This window comes from Myxocyprinus asiaticus, chromosome 27 (genome assembly GCF_019703515.2).
Source record: "Myxocyprinus asiaticus isolate MX2 ecotype Aquarium Trade chromosome 27, UBuf_Myxa_2, whole genome shotgun sequence".
Classification (NCBI taxonomy): domain Eukaryota; kingdom Metazoa; phylum Chordata; class Actinopteri; order Cypriniformes; family Catostomidae; genus Myxocyprinus; species Myxocyprinus asiaticus.
The window spans coordinates 7,124,106-7,145,030 of record NC_059370.1 but is presented as its reverse complement, the minus strand read 5'-3'; the positions used below and the strand labels follow the sequence as shown (position 1 = coordinate 7,145,030).

The 20,925-nt window shown below is 39.5% G+C and overlaps 1 protein-coding gene across 1 annotated transcript in view; it reads left to right on the top strand.

The window, feature by feature from the left end:
* The first annotated feature begins 1,159 nt into the window (after positions 1-1,159).
* The window catches only part of kcnk4a (potassium channel, subfamily K, member 4a), a 45,850-nt gene continuing 26,084 nt past the window's right edge, over positions 1,160-20,925 (top strand). The window contains exon 1 of the mRNA XM_051658866.1: positions 1,160-1,275. Coding sequence (XP_051514826.1) covers positions 1,216-1,275 — 60 coding nt within the window. The 5' untranslated portion in view covers positions 1,160-1,215. The remainder of the gene's footprint in view (positions 1,276-20,925) is intronic.

The following is a 20,925-nucleotide window of genomic DNA, read 5'->3' as shown; positions in this document are numbered from 1 at the left end:
ATCGCCACCTACTGGGCAGGTAGGAGAATTTATAGTAAAGAAGACTTAAATATTGATGTGTTTCTCACCCACACCTATCATATCGCTTCTTGAGACATGGATTTAACCACTGGAGCTTTATGGAGACTTTTATGCTGACTTTATGTGCTTTTTGGACCTTCAAAGTTCTGGTCACCATTTACTTGCATTGTGAGGATCTACAGAGCTGAGATATTCTTCTAAAAATTTCAGTTTGTGTTCAGCAGAAGACAGAAAGTCATGCACATCTGGCATGGCATGAGGGTGAGTAAATGATGAGAGATTTTTTATTTCTGGGTGAACTATCCCTTTAAGCTCAGAACTGATCTGGAGTCAGTCACAGGTTCACTTTCAGATGACTAGAACATTGATAGACCATCATTTCTTATTAGGCTATCTCAATTGTTTCTGTCTCTTTATGTAATCTCAGACTGACTCGATGTTCAGTGGGGGGCTTTGTGGGGGCCATGACATCTCCCTGTTCTTCTATTCTAATCTTTTCTATTTGCAAAAGTAATATTTGGGAGTCTAACATTTATATTTCCTATTGACACACTAAAGCTAAAGATATAAATAACCATTTTAAGACAAATGCTTTTGTGAAACATCTTATGTGCCTAAGACTTTTGCACAGTACTGTATATCAGTGTTTGCTCCATTAGGACACCTGTTTGAACTTGAGGACAGCTAACTTCCATTAAAGTCACCTTGACATCAGTTTGATTAAAAGTGATTGCAAAAATAGCAGAAAAGTGAAATCAGTTCTGAGAAAATGTCAAGCACCATTTGTGTTTGCAGATGCCACTGTTTACATGTTGTTTAAGTGTCCAAATACTTTTTGGGGCCACTGTACTTTAACAAACACAAATCACACTCGCATTTCTTCATTTATCATGTTAACCAGAAAGATTTTAGTTGTGACCATTTTATTCCTTGATCGTCTTTTCTCCGCTTAACCTGATGGACACATGATTATCAATGTTTCCAAAACTCCCATATACAGTATACAACATTTGTTTCCATCCCCAGCACAGGAGAAGCATTTGACATCCAGCACTCATCACAGCCATGCGGAACTCAACGCTGTTGACGATACTGGCAGCTGTGCTGCTGTATTTGATGTTGGGGGCTCTGGTGTTCGGCTGGCTCGAGTCCTCCAGGGAGGAATGAGCCCACCGCAAACTGCTGACCTCTCGAATGGCTTTCCTACAGAATCACAGCTGCATCACTGCTTACAGCCTGAGAGAGTTCACAGAGGTTATTATGAATGCACAGAATATATCCTCACATCAAAATGTGTATTATAGCTGCGAACTGAGCAAGTTTGTATGTAACACTAAAACACACACAAATAGCCTTCCTGACTTGTAACTGATCAGGTTGATCAGGAGTTTTCAACCTTTACAGACCAAAGACCCCCCATCCAGACCCTGAGCAAACCCATACATTGAGATGACATAAATTACCAAAATAGTTAGTATTACCCTCTAACATGCTTAACAGATCATTAGCTATTTTTTTTAATTATTAAAGAAAATCCTGTTCTAATTCTATTTAAATTCTGAATGTAGTTGTAAATCTGAATATATAGTTATTAATCCCAATATATTGTGTAAATCTGAATATAGTGATTAAATCGAATAGTTATAAATCCTGAATATATTGTTATAAATCGGAATATATAAATCCTGCATATATAGTTATAAATCTGAATATATAGTTATAAATCCTGAATACATAGGAATAAGTCCTAAATATATGGTTATAAATCTGAATATATAAATCATGAATACATTTTTATAAATCCTGAATATATTGTTAGAAATTTGAATCTATAGTTATAAATCCTGTATACATAGTTATAAAACCTGAATATATGAATATAAATCTGAATATATATTTATAAATCCTGAATATATGGTTATAATTCTAAATATATTGTTATAAATCCTGAATAATGTTTTTTTAATTAAAATGTTTTTATTGATTCAAAGAAAAAACACAACAGAGAAAAACACAACATATACACACCGAATCAAGATTTAACTTTTAATCCCCACTAATATCCCTCCCCAAACACCAACCCCACCCTAACCCAGGCAGTAATCACCTCTCCCAGAGTATCTGCCGCTTTAGGGGGGTGTGTGTTACTCCCAAAACAAAACAGAGCAGGTGGCGCAGCTGTAAATACCTATAAAACTGAGATCTGGGAATCCCAAAATGATTAACCAAGTTCTCAAAAGATCTCAACACTCCACTCTCATACAGGTCACAGAGTTTAGTAACCACCCTCAAAATCCACTCTGACCAGCAGAAAGGGGACTTATTAATACATAATTTAGGTTTCAGCCATTTGCTTGAGGCAACATTTAAATAATGTTCTCTGGATACTTCTGTCCATACCGAGTGCAAATGCAAGATAACGGGGTGTAACTTAACTTCTCCGATTAGTTTGACAGAAAGGCTTTGCAATGGCAAAATAGGGGCAAGAACTTCCTGTTCAATATAAAACCAGGGAGGGGCTCTTTCAGGTGGAAGCGACCAATGGGGCAAACAAATCTTAGGCAGGCCTAGCCCAACTTTGTCAATCGGCCTATGTAACTGAACAAATGAAGGACTTTGCTATGCTATCAGATTGCTTGAAATAAGAGAGGGGGACATCTACAGGGAGAGATTGTAGCAGGTAGTTGAATTTCGGAATACAATTAGTTTTAATAACATTAACCTTCCCAATCATAGATAAATATAATGAAGCCCACCTGCCCACATCACTCGAAAAACTTTTGATTAAGGGGTCAAAATTAACTCTAACTAAATCAGACAAATTTGCTTGGAATAAAATGCCCAAATACTTAATGCCCTGTTTGGGCCACTGGAAGGCACCTGGCTGGAAAGACGTTACTGGGCAGTACGCTGTCAGAACCAAAGCTTCGGATTTAGACCAATTGACTTTGTATCCCGAGAACTTAGAAAATGAATTAATAATTCTATGGAGGCAAGGCATAGATCTAGTGGGGTCGGAGACAAATAATAAAATATCATCTGGATAAAGCAAAAGCTTACGCGCCGTACCTCCCGCCACCACCCCTGGAAAATCATCTTCCCTTCTTATCGCAGCTGCTAATGTTTCCAGGGCAAGACAGAACAATAATGGGGAAAGAGGGCAACCCTGCCAGGTGCCCCTATCCAGAGTAAAATAATCTGAAATTAATTCATTTGTTTGTACCGCCGCTACAGGGTGTCTATAAAGCAACTTAATCCATTCAATAAAAGTATTCCCGAACCCGTATATTTCCAAAATCGTAAAAAGATAATCCCATTCTACCATATCAAAGCCTTTTCGGCATCAAGTGAGATGGCCACGACCGGAGTCTGATCATTCGCCACTGATCACATGATATTGATGAAACGCCTGATGTTATCAGAAGAGCTGCGGCCCCAGATAAACCCCACCTGATCTAAACTCACCAAAAAAAGAAATTTCCCTTTTTCAGGACACTGTATTTTAAAGATAATTTTGTAAAAATCCATTAACTTTACAGATCTTTATTGTAAAGGGTTTAAACAATGTTTTTCATGCTTGTTCAATGAATCATAAACAATTAATGAACATGCACCTGTGGAACGGTCATTAAGACACTAACAGCTTACAGACAGTAGGCAATTAAGGTCACAGTTATAAAAACTTAGGACACTAAAGAGACCTTTCTACTGACTCTGAAAAACACCAAAAGAAAGATGCCCAGGGTACCTGCTCATTTGCGTGAACGTGCCTTAGGCATGCTGCATGGAGGCATGAGGACTGCGGATGTGGCCAGGGCAATAAATTGCAATGTCTGTACTGTGAGATGCCTAAGACAGCACTACAGGGAGACAGGAAGGACAGCCGATTGTCCTCGCAGTGGCAGACCCCATGTAACAACACCTGCACAGGATCAGTACATCCGAATATCACAACTGCGGGACAGGTACTGGATGGCAACAACAGCTGCCTGAGTTATACCAGGAACGCACAATCCCTCCATCAGTGCTCAGAGGTGGAGGGTCCGTCATGGTCTGGGGAGGTGTGTCACAGCATCATCAGACTGAGCTTGTTGTCATTGCAGGCAATCTCAACGCTGTGCATTACAGGGAAGACATCTTCCTCCCTCATGTGGTACCCTTCCTGCAGGCTCATCCTGACATGACTCTCCAGCATGACAATGCCACCAGCCATACTGCTCGTGCTGTGCGTGATTTCCTGCAAGACAGGAACGTCAGTGTTCTGCCATGGCCAGCAAAGAGCCTGGATCTCAATCCCAATGAGCACGTCTGGGAACTGTTGGATCGGAGGGTGAGGGCTAGGGCCATTCCCCCCAGAAATGTCCAGGAACTTGCAAGTGCCTTGGTGGAAGGGTGGGGTAACATCACACAGCAAGAACTGGCAAATCTGGTGCAATCCATGAGGAGGAGATGCACTGCAGTATTTACGTACTGCTGTTACTTTTGATTTTGAACCCCCCTTTGTTCAGGGATGCATTATTCCATTTCTGTTAGTCACATGTCTGTGAAACTTGTTCAGTTTATGTCTTAGTTGTTGAATCTTATTATGTTCATACAAATATTTACACATGTTAAGTTTGCTGAAAATAAAAGCAGTTGAAAGTGAGAGGACATTTCTTTTTTGCTGAGTTTATATGTGTAGAAGCCATTTTGCTGTAATACTGTGGTTAAACTTTGGGTGGCAGTATATTGAAATGTATAAATAGGTACATATGGGATAGAAGGGCAGGTGTTTCTGGGAACGGAGGAAGCACACAATTTTTCACCATGCTTTTAAACATGAACAGGTGTGACCAGGCGTGAAACATGTGCTTGAACATGTGCTTTACCATGTGTGTAACCATGAACGTGAACTTAAGTATGTATGTATTTCACTGTGTTTGACTTGGATTGTATTCTCCTTGATTGTATTCAATGATGTAAAGTTCGGGGTTGGCTTGAACATATTGGAATTGTGGAACTAACAAATGACGACTTCAAACTACTGGTGAGATGCATTGTAAACTGTTAGTTTCTACAAATAAAAGACAAACAGAAAATTTTCTTTATTGACACGAGTCAATTACTTGCTTTAATGTAAAGCCACTACATAAAAGTCAAAAACTGTGCTTCAGTGGAAAATGGAGATCGTTGGCAAAGTCAAACTGTGCTTTAGTAGATAATAGAGATCATTTGGCTTAAAGTTTAAAGCTAAACTTTCACTGGATACTGGAGATCGTTTGGTACAAAAGACAGAAGCTTTGTTTCAACGAACTTGGACAAGCATTGGATTCGACTCAACAGATCTGTTTGGGATTATATTTCTTCCTGCTTGCTGGACTCCTTGCTGGACTAATGCTGTGCGCTCGACTGGACATTAAAGGACTGGTCTGATCAACTGGATTATAGGTACATTTGTTGTTTGAATACTAAAATGGCCATATGATATTATGTGTGCACACAGTTGGGTTAAGCGTAATTCCAATGCATTGGTTGCCAAAGACTGACTGATGTTGCTTATGGGTATAATAATATGTTTGTCCATAATTGTTTGCAAAATGAAAAGAGTATGAATGCTGAAGGATTTACTGAGCTAAATCAAAGCCTGCCTAATGTGGAAGATGGAAAAGACCCATTAAATTAACAGCTAAAGCTTTGGTGGAAAAACTTGACACTTTGTAAAAGTTAAGAAAGGCTAAGTTAAACAAAACTCAGAAACTAATAGAGTCTATTAATAGGTTAATATATGATGACAAAGAATACAAACCTGAGGTACGTGTATGATCTTTGAAGATTTTATGAAGGTACGTTCAGAGGTGTAATGTGTATAATGACGAGACCGCATGTGGATGAACTGAACTGCTTTACTTCTGTGTCTGTGCTATATCAATACAGTAATGCAGTAGCGCCTCACAGTGTTCACTCCAATACAGCAACATTAGCATATAAACAATATACATGACATCCCCCTTTTTATTTTTATTTATTTTTTTATTTTATTTTTTACACTACTAGAAACTAGTAAATAATTACAATATAACTTGTACATAACATAAAGAAAATAAACAAATAAACTTCAGTTACTCTCAAGACTCATTTACAGTCTTTGACAACATTGACATTTTCAATTAGTCAATAATTTACTCTATTTTACTCCCGGTACCTACTAGGCACTCGTGATAGGTCTACCAAATGTTGACACTCTCTCATTACTTGTGAAAAACTGTCCATTTCTCACTGGCAAATTATTTGCATTCACAGAAGCTGACGAGCTTGCATGGCATTATTGTCCACATAGTTTTCTTGCTCTGAATTCAAATCTACCCCTGATGAAACAACAGGTAGGTCCTCAACCGTTTCAGTCTGAGTTGAAGGACACATTGTCTCCTCTGTCTTCAGCAAGTCTCTTCGGTTCCTTCTGAAGATGTGCTTGTCTGGTATTTGAACAAGGTACGACCTTGGCTGTTCATGTTTTCAAGAATCACTGCAGGTTGATACTTATTATCCTGTCTAATTCTCACTCTTTCTCCTTTCTTCATTCCAGGTAGCTTTCTTGTCCCACGATCAAAATAATGTTTTTGTTTGACTTGTCTGTTTCTCAGTCTGCTACGCACCTGTTTGAAAACTCTTGGCATCAGTAGTTTACTTGACACTGGTATCTTTGACTTCAGTCTTCTTCCCATGAGTAACTGTGCAGGGGAAAGTCCTACTCCATCCAATGGCGTATTTCTGTACTCCAAAAGAGCAATGTATGGATCACTATCATGTGCTTTCTTCAACACTTTATTTACAGTTTGTACTGCTCTCTCTGCTTGACCATTTGACTGCAGAAATCCAGGGCTTGAGGTGGTGTGTATGAACTCCCAGCTGGCTGCAAATGCTTTCATTTCAGCACTTACAAGTTGTCTACCATTGTCCGAAAAGAGCTCATCTGGCACTCCATGTCTGGCGAACACTGACTTTAGAACAGCAATCACTTGCTTACTCGTCATATCACTTAACATTGCAACTTCAGGGTACTTGGAATAATAGTCCACACAGAGAAGATATTCAGCATCTCTGTAGTGAAATAAATCCACTCCTACCTTTGACCATGCTCTTTCAGGAACAGAATGTGACACAAGAGATTCTCTGGGATTGCTGTTTCTGTACATATTGCAGATGTCACATATACTCACAACATCCTCAGTTTGCTTTGCCATTCCAGGCCAGATCAAGACATCTCTAGCTCGTTCCTTTGCACTTTACGATACCCATATGTGCTTCATGGATTCTTTCTAGCATTTCACTTCTCATTTTGTTTGGTACTATCTGTTTTGCATTTTTGAACAACAATCCATCTGTATAAGTCAGTTCCTCTCTAAATGTCCAGTACTGCTGAATGGGTTTTGGTACTTGGCTCCTTGAGTTTGGCCATCCTTTTTGAACTGCTTCTATGACTAATCTCAGTTCCTCGTCATCTGCAGTTGCTGACTGAATTTGTTCTTTTTTTTATCTGAAACAGGGAGCTGGTGCACTATAAAACTCACATCAAACTCAACCTCTACTTTGCTGTCTTGACTGTGATGCTCTTGCAGGTAAGCTCTGCTCAATGCATCTGCAATGTGCAACGTCTTTCCAGCAAAATATCTCACTCCGAGGCAATACCTTTGTAGTCTCATCAGCATTTTCTGTAGTCTGGATGGAGCTTTATGGAGGGGCTTCTTGAACATTATCTCCAATGGCTTGTGGTCTGACTCAACCTGAACACAGCGTCCATACAGGTATTGGTGAAAATTCTCACATCCATGCACAATTGCCAACAACTCTTTCTCAGTTTGCACATAATTTTGTTCACAGTCTGTTAGTGCTCTTGAGCCTTAGGCTACTGGTTGTCCCTCTTGAAGGATCACCGCTCCCAGACCTTGTCAACTGGCATCTACTGACAGGGTAACTGGCTTGTTCACATCATAACATTTCAACACTGGTGCTGTGCTCACTAGCACTTTCAGGTGATTGAAACTATTTTTCTGTTCACTCTCCCAATGCCACTGTGTTTCTCCTTCCAGCAGCTTCCTGAGTGGTGCAGTCACTTCTGAGAGATTTGGGATGAACTTTGCCATGTACTGTAACATGCCTAAGAACCTCTGTAGGGCTGTTTTGTCCTGTGGCTCAGGCATCTCAAGTATAGCTCTTACTTTTTCTTTGTCCGGTTTCAGTCCATCTTTGCTCAGCACATGCCCTAAGTAGCTGATTTCACTCAAACCAAACTTACATTTGTCTTTGTTCAGTTTCAAGTTTATGCTTCTCAATCTTTCTAACAGCTTTCTCAGTCTCCTGTCATGTGAGTTTTTATCTTCTCCCCACATGAGAATGTCATCCATTACATTTACTACTTCCAATCCTTCCAGATGCTGGAACAAGCACCTTTGAAACACTTCTGGAGCCGATGAAATGCCAAATGGAAGCCTTGTAAAACTGTACCTCCCTAAAGGTGTGTTAAAAGTACAAAGTTTAGAACTGTCATCATCCAGCCGAATCTGCCAAAATCCTTGAATGGCATCTACCACTGAAAATATCTTGGCTCTCTGCATTTCTGCAACAACTTCCTCAATTGATTTAAGAAGGTAGTATTCACTTCTTATTGCTTTGTTTAGATCTTGAGGGTCTATGCAAATGCTAATCTTCTTGTTGGGTTTTATAATTGTCACCATGCTATTTACCCATTCTGTGGGCTTGGTTTGTTTATCTGACTGTGGTGGATTCCAGGAAGACAACCCAGTCCTGTGAATAAATCTTCAATTTGACTCTGAATGTCTGTTGCTATGTTTTCTTTTATTTCATAAATCCTTTTTATTAAACCCAAGATGTTGCACAATTCTCTACCTAGAATTGCACATGCATTTTGATCTATGACATGAAATTCCAGAGTGTAATACTTGTCTTTGTATTGGTGTTCAAGGCATTGCTGACCCAATGGTGACATCTTGTGGCGTGAATACATCACTAGTTTGCATCGTGACTAACTCTAAAATTTAATTTCTGTCAAGCTTCAAAGCATCCAGATCTCTTAGAGGTATGACATTACAATAGCTTTACAACCAGTGTCTTGTTGTTTACCTTGAGAGTTTCAGTCCATGGTTCTGTCATGTTTGCAGTTCTTCCCTCTCATCAATTTGGTACAGCTCAGTCTCTTTCATCTCAATGGTTCCAAGGAACATTTCCTCACCACTTAATCCTGTGTGATCAATTCTATGTATTTTTCATTGTTTTTCTGTTTGCGTACAACTCATACATTTTTTTGCAAAATGGTCCTTTTTGTGACAGACTTTACATATTTGCAGGGCATTTGTTTTGGTTCGTGTTCATAACCATATCCTGTGAATTTTATGCAAGGGCACTTCCGTTTCTTCTTGCAGTGTTTTCAATTGGTTATGACTCACTTCAGCGACCCACTGTCCACTGCTCTCTGTAGAGTTAGGTCGGGTTCTCGTAACAGTCTGCCTCTAATCTGATCATTTGTACTACTACATACAATTCGGTCTCTTATCACTGACTCCGTCAGTTCTCTGAACTTACAATCCTTAGCTTTGTTCTTTAAATCCGTCACATAAGCATCAATAGACTCGGTTTGACCTTGTGATCTTGTAAAGAATAAATGTCTCGGATATGTCAGATTCTTTCGTGGTTCACAGTATTTTGTAAACAGCTCTTTTAATGTGTCAAAATCATCAACATCGTCATCAAATGAAAATGTGTTGAATACCTTGATGGCATCCTCTCCTGCTACATGCAGAAAAGTGGCACACTTTATTTTCTCCGAACTCAAATCTTTGGATCCAACCTCTCCAGTTCTCGGCTAGATTTCCTTCTAGGATCAGAGCTCCCAGGGGTTTCAACTGCTCCATAATTTATCAATTTTGTCACTTCTGAGACCATGTAATGTATATTAATGACGAGACTGCATGTGGTTGAACTGAACTGCTTTACTTCTGTGTCTGTGCATGACAAGAGGTTAAAGAAACACATGAATCATTGTTGATTATTTTACCTGTTGATGAAGCTGAAAAACATGAAATATGGTTTAAAGCAAAGATGATACCAATTAATGAGTTCAGTGAACGTGTCATTAGATGGTTATCAGACACAGCTAAAAATCAAAAAAGCTCTAAAATGAGTGATGATTTTGGTCCTAAAGACAGCGTCTCAAATGTGTCTCATACTACCTCCAAATGCAGCAAACACAGCTCATGCAGCAGTAGGAGTATATCCATTGCATCTGCGTGTATTCAGGCAAAAGCAGAGAAAGCCGCGCTCATGGCACGTGCTGACGCATTAAAACCAAACATGCTATTGAGGCTCAGGAGGAGGAATGACCTCAATTTTGATCCTTCAGGGTCAAAGTGTTTGAATCCCAATGCAAATGAATATGTGCAAGTGAATCCAATGAATACAGCTGGAGCAGCTGGTGTCTCTACATCACAAGTCATAACAGAGAAAAGGATGGAAAGATCAACAAATATTCCACACATTAAAACAACCTGAATTCCATTATTCGGCTCAAATGCAACAAGGCAATAGGGGAGTCCATCAAGTGACATATGTATCACCTCTGCAGGGTGATCCTTTGCTTGAAGTCTTGAGAAGGTAAGAGGAATTAACAACTTATCTTCAGCAGCAAGCAAATCCTCGTATCTTACCTAAAAGGGAGATTCCAGTCTTTGATGGTGACCCATTGCAGAATATTCCATTAATCAGAGCGTTTGAACATGGCATTGAGGAAAACACTACCAATGAAAAGGATTGTTTGTATTTCCTTGGGCAGTTTACTAGGGGACAGTCTAAAGAACTGGTCCGAAGTTGCCAGCATCTGACCTCAGGCAGAGGATATGCAATGGCTAAAGGTTTATTAAGGGGCAGTGGTAGCTCAGCAGTTAAAGGCTCTGGGTTACTGACTGGAAAGTCAGAGGTTCAAGCCCCAACACCACCAAGATTCCACTGTTGGGCCCTTGAGCAAGGCCCTTGACCCTATCTGCTCCAGGGGTGCCATTTCATGGCTGACCCTGCCCCCAGCTTAGCTGGGATATGTGAAAACAAAGAAATTTTACTGTATATATGAAAATGTATAATGTGTGACAATAATAATGGCTTTCATTAAGGGAACATTTTGGCAATGAGTTCAAAGTATCTACTGCCTATTTGGAGAAAGCCTTGGGCTGGCCCATTTTAAAGGTTGAGGATGTGCAAAGTTTACAGGCTTATGCTTTGTTTCTGCATACATGTTGTTATAGTATGGATGAACTTGCATATATGCAAGAACTCAACATGCCCAGCAACATGAAAGTTGTTGTAACAAAATTACCCAAAGGAGAGCAAAGGCTTGTGAGATTATGGAAACCAGTCAAGGCAGAGCAAAGTTCTCACATATTGTGGAGTTTGTTGAAAAACAGGTTAATATGGGATCTGATCCTGTGTTTGGAGATATCCAGGAAAAAAGAGACATTAATAAATTCAACAGCCAGGTATGCAAAACTTTTAGAGGGAATAGTTTTGCTACTGATGTTGTTTCAGTTCCGGCTAAGAAAACCAGCAATGTGTTAGCACAACATGGATAAAGCTCTGTATCTAAGTCTAATGGAAACTGTTTGTTCTGTGCAAATCAACATCCATTGGAAAGGTGTTTTGCTTTGAAGAAAATGACTCCAAGAGACAAAATCGAATTCCTGAAATCCACGGGAACTTGTTTTGGTTGTCTAAAGACAGGACATTTGAGTAAGGAATGTGACAATCGTTTGATTTGCAATAATTGTGAAGGAGCCAGAGGAGAAGTGCAAAGTAGTGTCTGCTCAAACTTGTGGTATTACAGGGGCCGGGAATGAGAGAAGTTTAATGGCAATCATACCGGTTCAAGTGAAATCTATTAAAGGTAACAAATTGACGCAGACATATGCTTTTCTGGACCCGGGAAGCTCAGGTTCTTTTTGTTCAGAACATTTAATGAAAGAACTGAATATGAGTGGTAAGAGGGTCAATATTCTTCTTCGTACTATGGGTCAGGAACAATCTGTGTCCTGCAATGTTATTGATGGACTAGAAATCAGTGGTATCAACACCAATAATTTCTTCTCACTTCCTGCTGTATACACACAGCAGAAGATGCCTGTTAACTCAGAAGACATCATTACTCAAGAGGAGTTATCTAAATGGTCATACTTGGATGAGGATAAGATACCATACATTCAAGCAAGTATTGATTTGCTGATTGGAAGTAATGCTTACAATGTGATGGAACCATATGAAGTAATAAACAGTCATGGTAATGGGCTATTCGCCGTTAAAACCTTATTGGGATGGGTTGTTAATGGGACCATGGAAGGAAACGGTGACCACAAGAATGAAATTGGGCATTCTGCTGTTACTGTTAACAGAATTTCTATTGTTATATTGGAGGAGCTGCTTAACAATCAGTTCAATTAAGATTTCGGTGAAAGGACTGCTGATAAAAGAGAAATGTCAAGGGAAGATCTTCGGTTCATAGACATAATGAACAATACAGTCAAGCATCAAGATGGACATTACAGCCTAAAATTACCATTCAAGTCAGATGATATCTTGTTACCTGACAACCTTTGTGCTGCTAAGCAATGAATTAATGGTTTGAAAAGGAAATTGGAAAGAAACCAATGGTTTCATGAGAAGTATACTCATTTTCTTACTGATGTTGTACATAAAGGTTATGCAGAGGAGGTGCCAGCTCACCAAAAACATAGTGTGGATGGCAGAGTTTGGTATATTCCTCATCATGGGATGTTTCATCCTAAGAAGGGATCATTGAGAGTCGTGTTCAACTGTGGAGCAACATATAAAGGGACATCACTTAATAGTCAAATATTGCAAGGTCCTAACCTTACTAATTATTTGGTAGGTGTATTACTGAGATTCAGGCAAGAACCAGTAGCCTTCATAGCTGACACTGAAGCAATGTTTCATCAAGTCAAAGTGGCTGAGGAAGATGTGGATTTTCTTCATTTTTTGTGGTGGCCTGATGGAGAATTGACTAGAGAACTCAGTACATTCAGGATGATGGTTCATCTTTTTGGAGCCACGTCTTCTCCAAGCCGTGCTTGCTATGCCTTGAAACAGACAGTGAAGGACAACCAAGCAGATTTTCCAGCAGAGGTAATTGAAACCATCAACAACAACTTTTATGTGGATGACTGTTTAAAGAGCGTCTCTTCTGAGGAAGTGGCCATCTCTATGATTAAAAATCTCACTGCTCTCTGTCAGAAAGGAGGTTTCCGTTTAACAGAATGGATCAGCAACAGTCGCAAAGTTTTGCAGTCAGTTTCTGAGGAGCACCGAGCTAAGGATATACAGCAGCTAGATCTGGATCAAGATAAATTGCCTGTTGAAAGAGTTTTAGGTCTTCAATGGAGTGTGGAGACCAACACCTTTCAATTTAAGATTTCTTTGAAAAATCAACCATGTACAAGCAGTGGTATTCTATCTGTAGTAAGCTCTGTCTATGATCCTATGGGATTTTTAGCACCACTTATTCTGCCTGTTAAAGTGCTTTTGCAGGAGTTGTGCGGACAGAACTTGGGCTGGGATGATGCCATACCATCAGTCCTCCAGAAGCAATGGAAACATTGCAACTTTGTCCAATTCGAAAATCCAGAGTTCCAGGTGAGCAGATGTTTTAAACACCTGGATTTTGGACTACCCACTCATGCTTGTCTACATCACTTTGTTGATGCTTTCGAAGTTGGATATGGTACAGTCACCTATCTTAAGATGCAAAATAGTGCAAGCATGGTACATGTAGCTTTCTTGTTGGGAAATGCTAGAGTAACACCGTTGAAACTGGTGACCATACCTCATTTGGAACTAACAGCGGCTGTCTTGGCAGTCAAGGTTGACATCATGTTGAAGGAGTTGCAACTCCCATTGGAAGATTCAGTCTTTTGGACTGACAGCACGACTGTCCTTAACTACATTAGGAACAAGAGCAAACGGTTTCATACATTCATTGCTAATAGAGTATCTTTCATAGGAGATGCGACACAACCTCAACAGTGGAGATATGTTCCTACTAAAGAAAATCCAGCAGACGACGCATCTTGTGGACTGAAGGTGGAACATGGGTTGATGGTGCTAGCTTTCTTTGGAAGCCAAATGACACATTGTTTCTCACAAGTGATCTGACTTTGAATGATGATGACCCAGAGGTTAAAAAGGAGTTGAAGGTAAATGCTATGATCTTGCAGAATAGACAGAACGCCACAAATCGACTTATCAATTACTTCTCAGAATGGAAACATCTAAAGGTTGCAGTTGCCTGGTACCTGAAACTGCAGAAACTTCTGATGGAGCTGAGTCGTAAAATAAAGGAGATATCTTTAGAGCAGATTAAAAACGTTGCTGTAGATGCAAAATTACAGGAATGTAGAGGATCTGTCTAAGGCTGAGATTAACATCGTTCATTTCAGTCAACAGGAACAATTCCAAGAGGAAATTGCTGAGCTCAAGGATGGAAGGATTGGAGTCAAAAGAAATAGTACTGTTTACAGTTTGGATCTTGTATTACATGATGGATTGTTAGTAGTTGGAGGAAGACTAGATAAATCAGCCATGCCCATTGAAACGAAACATCCCATCTTGTTATCTAAAGATTAGTATGTGTCATCAATTAGGTCATGGTGGCAGAAACCAGACGCTTTCCAAGCTCCGGTACAAGTATTGGATTACAAATGCTAATTCTGTTGCAAGAGAGATTATTTCCAAATCTATAAATGCGTTAAAGGGAAATTGGGTTAACAAAAGATGGCAGACCTTCCATTGGAAAGGATTAACCCTGATCTACCACCTTTTACCAACGTAGGAGTGGATTTCTTTGGCACCATCAAAGTAAAAAGAGGAAGGAGTAAAGTGAAACGCTATGGAATGATATTCACTTGTATGGCAAGTAGAGCAGTCCATTTGGAAATGGCGTACTCGCTAGATACAGATTCATGTATCAATGCTTTACGCAGATTTGTCTGTCATCATGGAGAGGTGTCTCATATGAGGTTGGATAATGGAACGAATTTCATCGCCGCTGAGCGGGAGTTAAAGGAGGCTCTCACTGGATTAAACAACGAAAAGATTCAAAGGGCCTTACTGCAGAAGGGAGTTCAGTGGAGCTTTAACCCTCCTACAGGTTCTCATTACGGAGGAGTATGGGAGCGTATGATTCAAATGGTGAGACAAATTCTTTGTGCAGTCCTTTGACAAACATTGGATGACGAAGCACTGCAAACTGTCTTGTGCGAAGCAGAAGCTATTTTGAATGATAGACCTATTTCTAAACTATCCAATGATCCTAGTGATCTGGAAGCCCTCACTCCAAATCATATCCTGCTTATGAGAGGAAATCCTGCATTGCCACCTGGCTTGTTTGAAAGATCTGATCTTTATGCCAAAAGGAGATGGAAACAAGTGCAATATATTTCTGATCTCTTCTGTAAAAGATGGGTATGAGAATACCTACTGTAGGGCTTTACTGGTTGTTTAGATCAGTGTTACTATCAGAAATAATAATTATTTCTGTAGTTATTAATCAATATTTAAATTAATTAATTGGATCTAACTCATTAAAACCTCATATGGGACTCCAGTAAATGTAGTGTGCTACGTTTAGGAGCAAGTTTGGTTATTAGCAATAATTAATAATTATCAAAGATAATTAATAATTATTAAAAGCAATAGAACATTGATGAGAATGAACGTTAGCTTTTTTTTAATCCTTTAAATCAACAGTTATCAAAGATAATTGTTAATTGTTAACGTTGATGAAACATTAATTAAAATTAACACTAGCTTATTGATCATTCAAATTCAATCAAAGATAATTATCAATTATCAAAAATCAATAGAATATTAATAAGGATTAACATTGACGGGGCACCACCTTGGAATCAGGGACTAATAACTGAATATTAAAACAGTCTCAATATTAGATTGTTTTCTTAGGAAAATCGACATCCGAAGAATATCGATTTTCGGGAAAATAAAACAATGAATGAAGGTTTGAATCCGAGCACTGACATCCCGTCAGCATGACACAGGCGTATGCAAAACAAACCAAAACACTTCTCTTTGTAATATAAACAAAGTTTATTTATGCAGTAATATCAATTAATAATTAATACAATGCAGTCAATAAACTTCCGACTTACAACTACAAACTAAACAGTGATATGATTAGATATGGAAATAAAATAATCCTATAACACATAAGGTGTGTGTGTGACAGTGTGTGTGTGTCAGTGTGGTTAGTGAGAGAGAGAGAGAGAGAGATTATAAAGCTGATTTCGCGATAGCTGGAGATAAAGCAGCCGTGTTCATCACTCAGAGACGCGGTTTTATGAGCGGGGCTCGTAAAAGTCCTGCGTTATTTGACTCTAATGGATGAACTCAGTTTCTGTCACACCCGCAATGGCGAAAATGCACAACAATCCAATTTGGTTGGACCACAATACAGCAAAACAAATTTGTGATAATTAATACCCTGAGTATTAATAATGAGCGGACATGGCGGTCCGTAAACTATACAAGCAAAAACCTTGAAACACAAGAATAACACACTATAATATTCTATCTCTGCCCAGACGTAAACCTCTTACTTGAATCGCATGAGGACACAGGTAGAATGTGTTTTCCTCCGTCCTGTAACTTTGACCCGGTTCCTTGAAGCTCGTGTGATGACGGGAGGCCGTTTCCTCGTGCTGTCGGCGGGCGGTACGGCTGTTGATTCTCAGAGGGCGGTACGGCTGTTGATTCTAGGCGGGCTGGCGGAGAACTCAGAAATGTCGACTTGATTGAAGATGGAAGAGAAATCTTTAATCTCTTCACTTCTGTAGGCCAACGGATGAAGATGCGAATTGCTCGGCGGTCTCCTTCGGATCCGTTAGAGTGTTCGGTTGAACACAGAGTAATCTCAACTCGTCCAGCGAGATGGAGATTGTATGGCTACAGTTTCAAGTCGGACATTACTTCCTTATACCACGAGGCTGCACCGGAGAGCAGCAAAAAGCTACGTCCGTATTCGGTGAACAAAGTCGCTGGAAGCAACTCTGGAAGCATTTCAGAATTATTTGAAGTCCTGATGATGTCATGTTTGAGGGACGTTCTGTGGTGTGCCTCATCCAATAGGAGTTGAGAGCTCGATCCTTTAGAGGGCAAGGCTTCATGGATCTGTAGTCTGTTTTGGACTCCCTTTGTTTGATTTTGGCGCGATTTTATCAGTAAAATTTACGACTTAGAAGGTGGGGGCTTGAGTTATGTTTTTATGACTGTTAGGCCTGCCTTTGTCTTCTATCTGAACACATGAGGCCCAACACTACCCTTGTTGCAAAAATGACAAATGTGGAATAAGGAACATAGAAACTTGAATCCTGGAGACATCGTGATTATTGCTGATTCTACAGCACCACGTGGCTCATGGCTACTTGGAAGAGTTGTGGAGACTTACCCAGACAACAAAGGTTTAGTATGTTCAGTAAAGGTTCAAACCAAAAGTAACATTTTGGAATTTTAACAAACTTTGCCTTCTATTAGAAGCAACAGACTAAACTAGGGCATACAGTATTTTGTTTGGTGTTTGAATTTTTTCCTATATACATTTGTACAAAATATTGAATGAGTAAGTATGGAGTATGTATGATTTTGTAACTGTTATGTCAATGTGCCATAAGCAATTAAGGGGCCGGTGTGTAGGAACCATTTTGCTGTAATACTGTGGTTAACCTTTGGGTGGCAGTATATTGAAATGTATAAATAGGCACACATGGGATAGAAGGGCAGGTGTTTCTGGGAACGGAGGAAGCACACAGTTTTTGACCGTGATCATGCTTGTAAACGTGAACAGGTGTGATCAGGCGTGAAACGTGCTTGAACATATGCTTTACCATGTGTGTGACCATGAATGTGAAATTAAGCATATATGTATTTCACCGTGTTTGATTTGGATTGTATTTTACTTGATTGTATTCAGTGATGTAAAGCTCGGGATTGGCTTGAACATATTGGAATTGTGGAACTAACAAATGACGACTTCAACCTACTGGTGAGATACATTTGTAAACTGTTCCTTTCTACACATAAAAGACAAACAAAGAGTAACGAAGAGAACATTTGCTTTATTGAGTCAATTACTTGCTCACTCTTCGAACCCATTTCACCTCTGGCTTTAATGGAAAGCCGCTACAATATGAAAAGTTATGACATCTCTTATACTTCATCCGTTAGCCAGAATTTTGACAATATTTTTACATCTAGATGGATCAGGGAAATTGGATGGTAACTCTTACACTTGCTTGGATCTTTGTCCTTTTTAAGGATCAGACTAATCTGGGCTTGTGTCATGGTTGGCGGAAGCTTTCCATTCTTTAATGATTCCATATAAACTTCTAACAAAAGTGGAGCCAATTCTGTACCATAAGATCTAAATTCAGTGGCAAGACCATCTGACCCCGGAGCCTTACCTTGCCAAGCTCTTCCAAAGTTATCTCGGAATCAAGAGAATTTTTTTTGCTCAGTCGTCAGTTTAGGGAGTTCTAATGGTTCCTCAAAGTTCCTAATATCTTCATCAGTAGACGAAGACATGGAACTATAAAGATCAAGATACATTTTTTTAAAAGCATTATTAATATCAACGGCCGTGGTAAATATTTCCCCACCAGCAGATTTCACTGAGGGAAAGGTAGAAAAAGACTCTCTCTGCTTTATGTATCTAGCCAAAAGCTTCCCTACTTTGTCCCCCAACTCAAAGTATGACTGTCTTGCCCTGAATAGCTAAAACTCCACCTTCCATGATAAAATAGTATTATATCTGTATTTCAATCGGGTCAATTCTCTGAGGCCATCAGACGACATTTAGCGCTTCAGCTCTGCCTCGGCACTTTTAATATTCCCTTCCAACTCCACAAATTCTCTTGCTTTGGATTTTTTGGTGAATGATGCATACTGTATGATCCGGCCCCTAAGAACCGCCTTAAGTGCCTCCCAAGCCACGCCCACAGAGGATATTGAGGACCAGTTGGTCTCCATATAAACATTAATTTCAGCCTTTAACATTTGTTGAAAATCAGGATTTTGCAAAAGGGATATATTAAAGTGCCAACTGTATGATTTATTTTTCTCCGTATGTGGCAACACCTCTAAATTCACCAGGGCGTGATCTGAGACTTAGATGTTTCCAACAGAGCAATCAACAACAGATGAAATGAGTGACTTAGATATTTAAAAAAAAATCAGTTCTAGAATAAATCTTATGGACTGTTGAAAAAAATGTATAGTCCCTACCAGATGGGTTCAGCGGTTTGCAACATCCCTTCAAGATCTATAAAAAAGCCCAGGTCATCAACATTAAGTGCATAGATATTAGCCAAAATCAACATTTGCCCCTGAATTTCTGCAAAAACAATAATGACTCTTCCTTATTTATCTTTAATCTGTTTGAGTCATTTAAATTGTAGATGCTTACTTATCAATGTAATGACTCCCCTGCTCTTACTTGAGCCAGCACTAAAGAAAACATGTCCACACCATATCTTCCCAAATTGTTCAGCTTCTTGTGGGGAAAGATGTGTTTCTTGAAGAAACACTATATCATATTTCTTACATTTAAGAAAAGAAATAACCTTCCTTCTTTTTATGGGGTGTCCCAACCCATTCACATTCCATGTGGAGAGAGACAATCCACTCATATTAATATTTGACATTTGACATATTAGAAAAAATTGATTGTGTGTCAAAAACAATATTATAAAGACCACATTCCAACATTAGTGTAACAATCAAACCCCAAACCTCCCCCCAAACCAAACAAACAGAAAAAATAAAAACGTGCACATTAACCCCACGCACGAAAGTGCCAACTGGCGTCCATCCCTCTAAACTCAAACTCTGGCCTAAGAGAGCCCCTGTGACAACTTCAGTCGGATTGCCCAAATCCAGTGTTTCTGTACAGATTTTGTAGACAGAATTACATAACAAAAAATAATCTATAAAACAAACTCCAGCCAATAAGCGGAATAAACACAAAAAACATGTAGATTCATCCACATAACTGTTCCTCCACAGAACAAGCTCCAGCCGCTAGCACAAAAAAAAAAAAAAAAAGTTCAGTTTCCTCTGACAGTCAAATGAATGTTCAGCCACTAGGTGGAACCAGCACAAAAAGAAACAAAGAAGGCGCACAGTTTCCTCGGGCACTCGAGTGTATGTTCAGTGAGTTAGGCCCATTAAACAACAACATGAAAATCACCAAAGGGCTTACTCACTCCAATGTTTTTATGTAGGACAGTGCTTGCTTTGGGCATGTAAATTATCTTCGGCTATCCTTGGCATCTATTCTCAGCTTGGCCAGAAACACCAGAGCAAACGTGATCTTCCGTTGATGTAAGAGTTTCTTGCATTCCTTGAATTGATCACGTTTCTCTCTTGTTGAATTCGCAAATCCTGGGAACAAGAAAATGCTGTGGTTCTTCCAAGAAAACCTTCCTTTGCTCCTCGCCTCACGTAATACAAGATCTTTATCGGATGATCTCCAGAAATTTGGCCAGAATTGATCGGGGCCTGTCTCCCTCTGCGGATCTGCGAGCCGGGACCCTGTTAGCTCGCTCGATTTCCAGCTTATGGCCTGTTATGTTGAGCAGACTTGGGAAGAGCTCGTTTAGGAATCTCACCATATCTCTGCCCTCTTCATGCTCAGGAATTCCAACAATTCAGATGTTGTTTCATCGATTATGATTCTCCAAATTCTCCAGTTTTTCCCAAACGCGCTGCAAGTCTGTCTTGGTCTCTAGCGGATTAGCAGCTAATTTCCTCTCCGATAACTCCAGATAATCTATCCGTTTATCGATG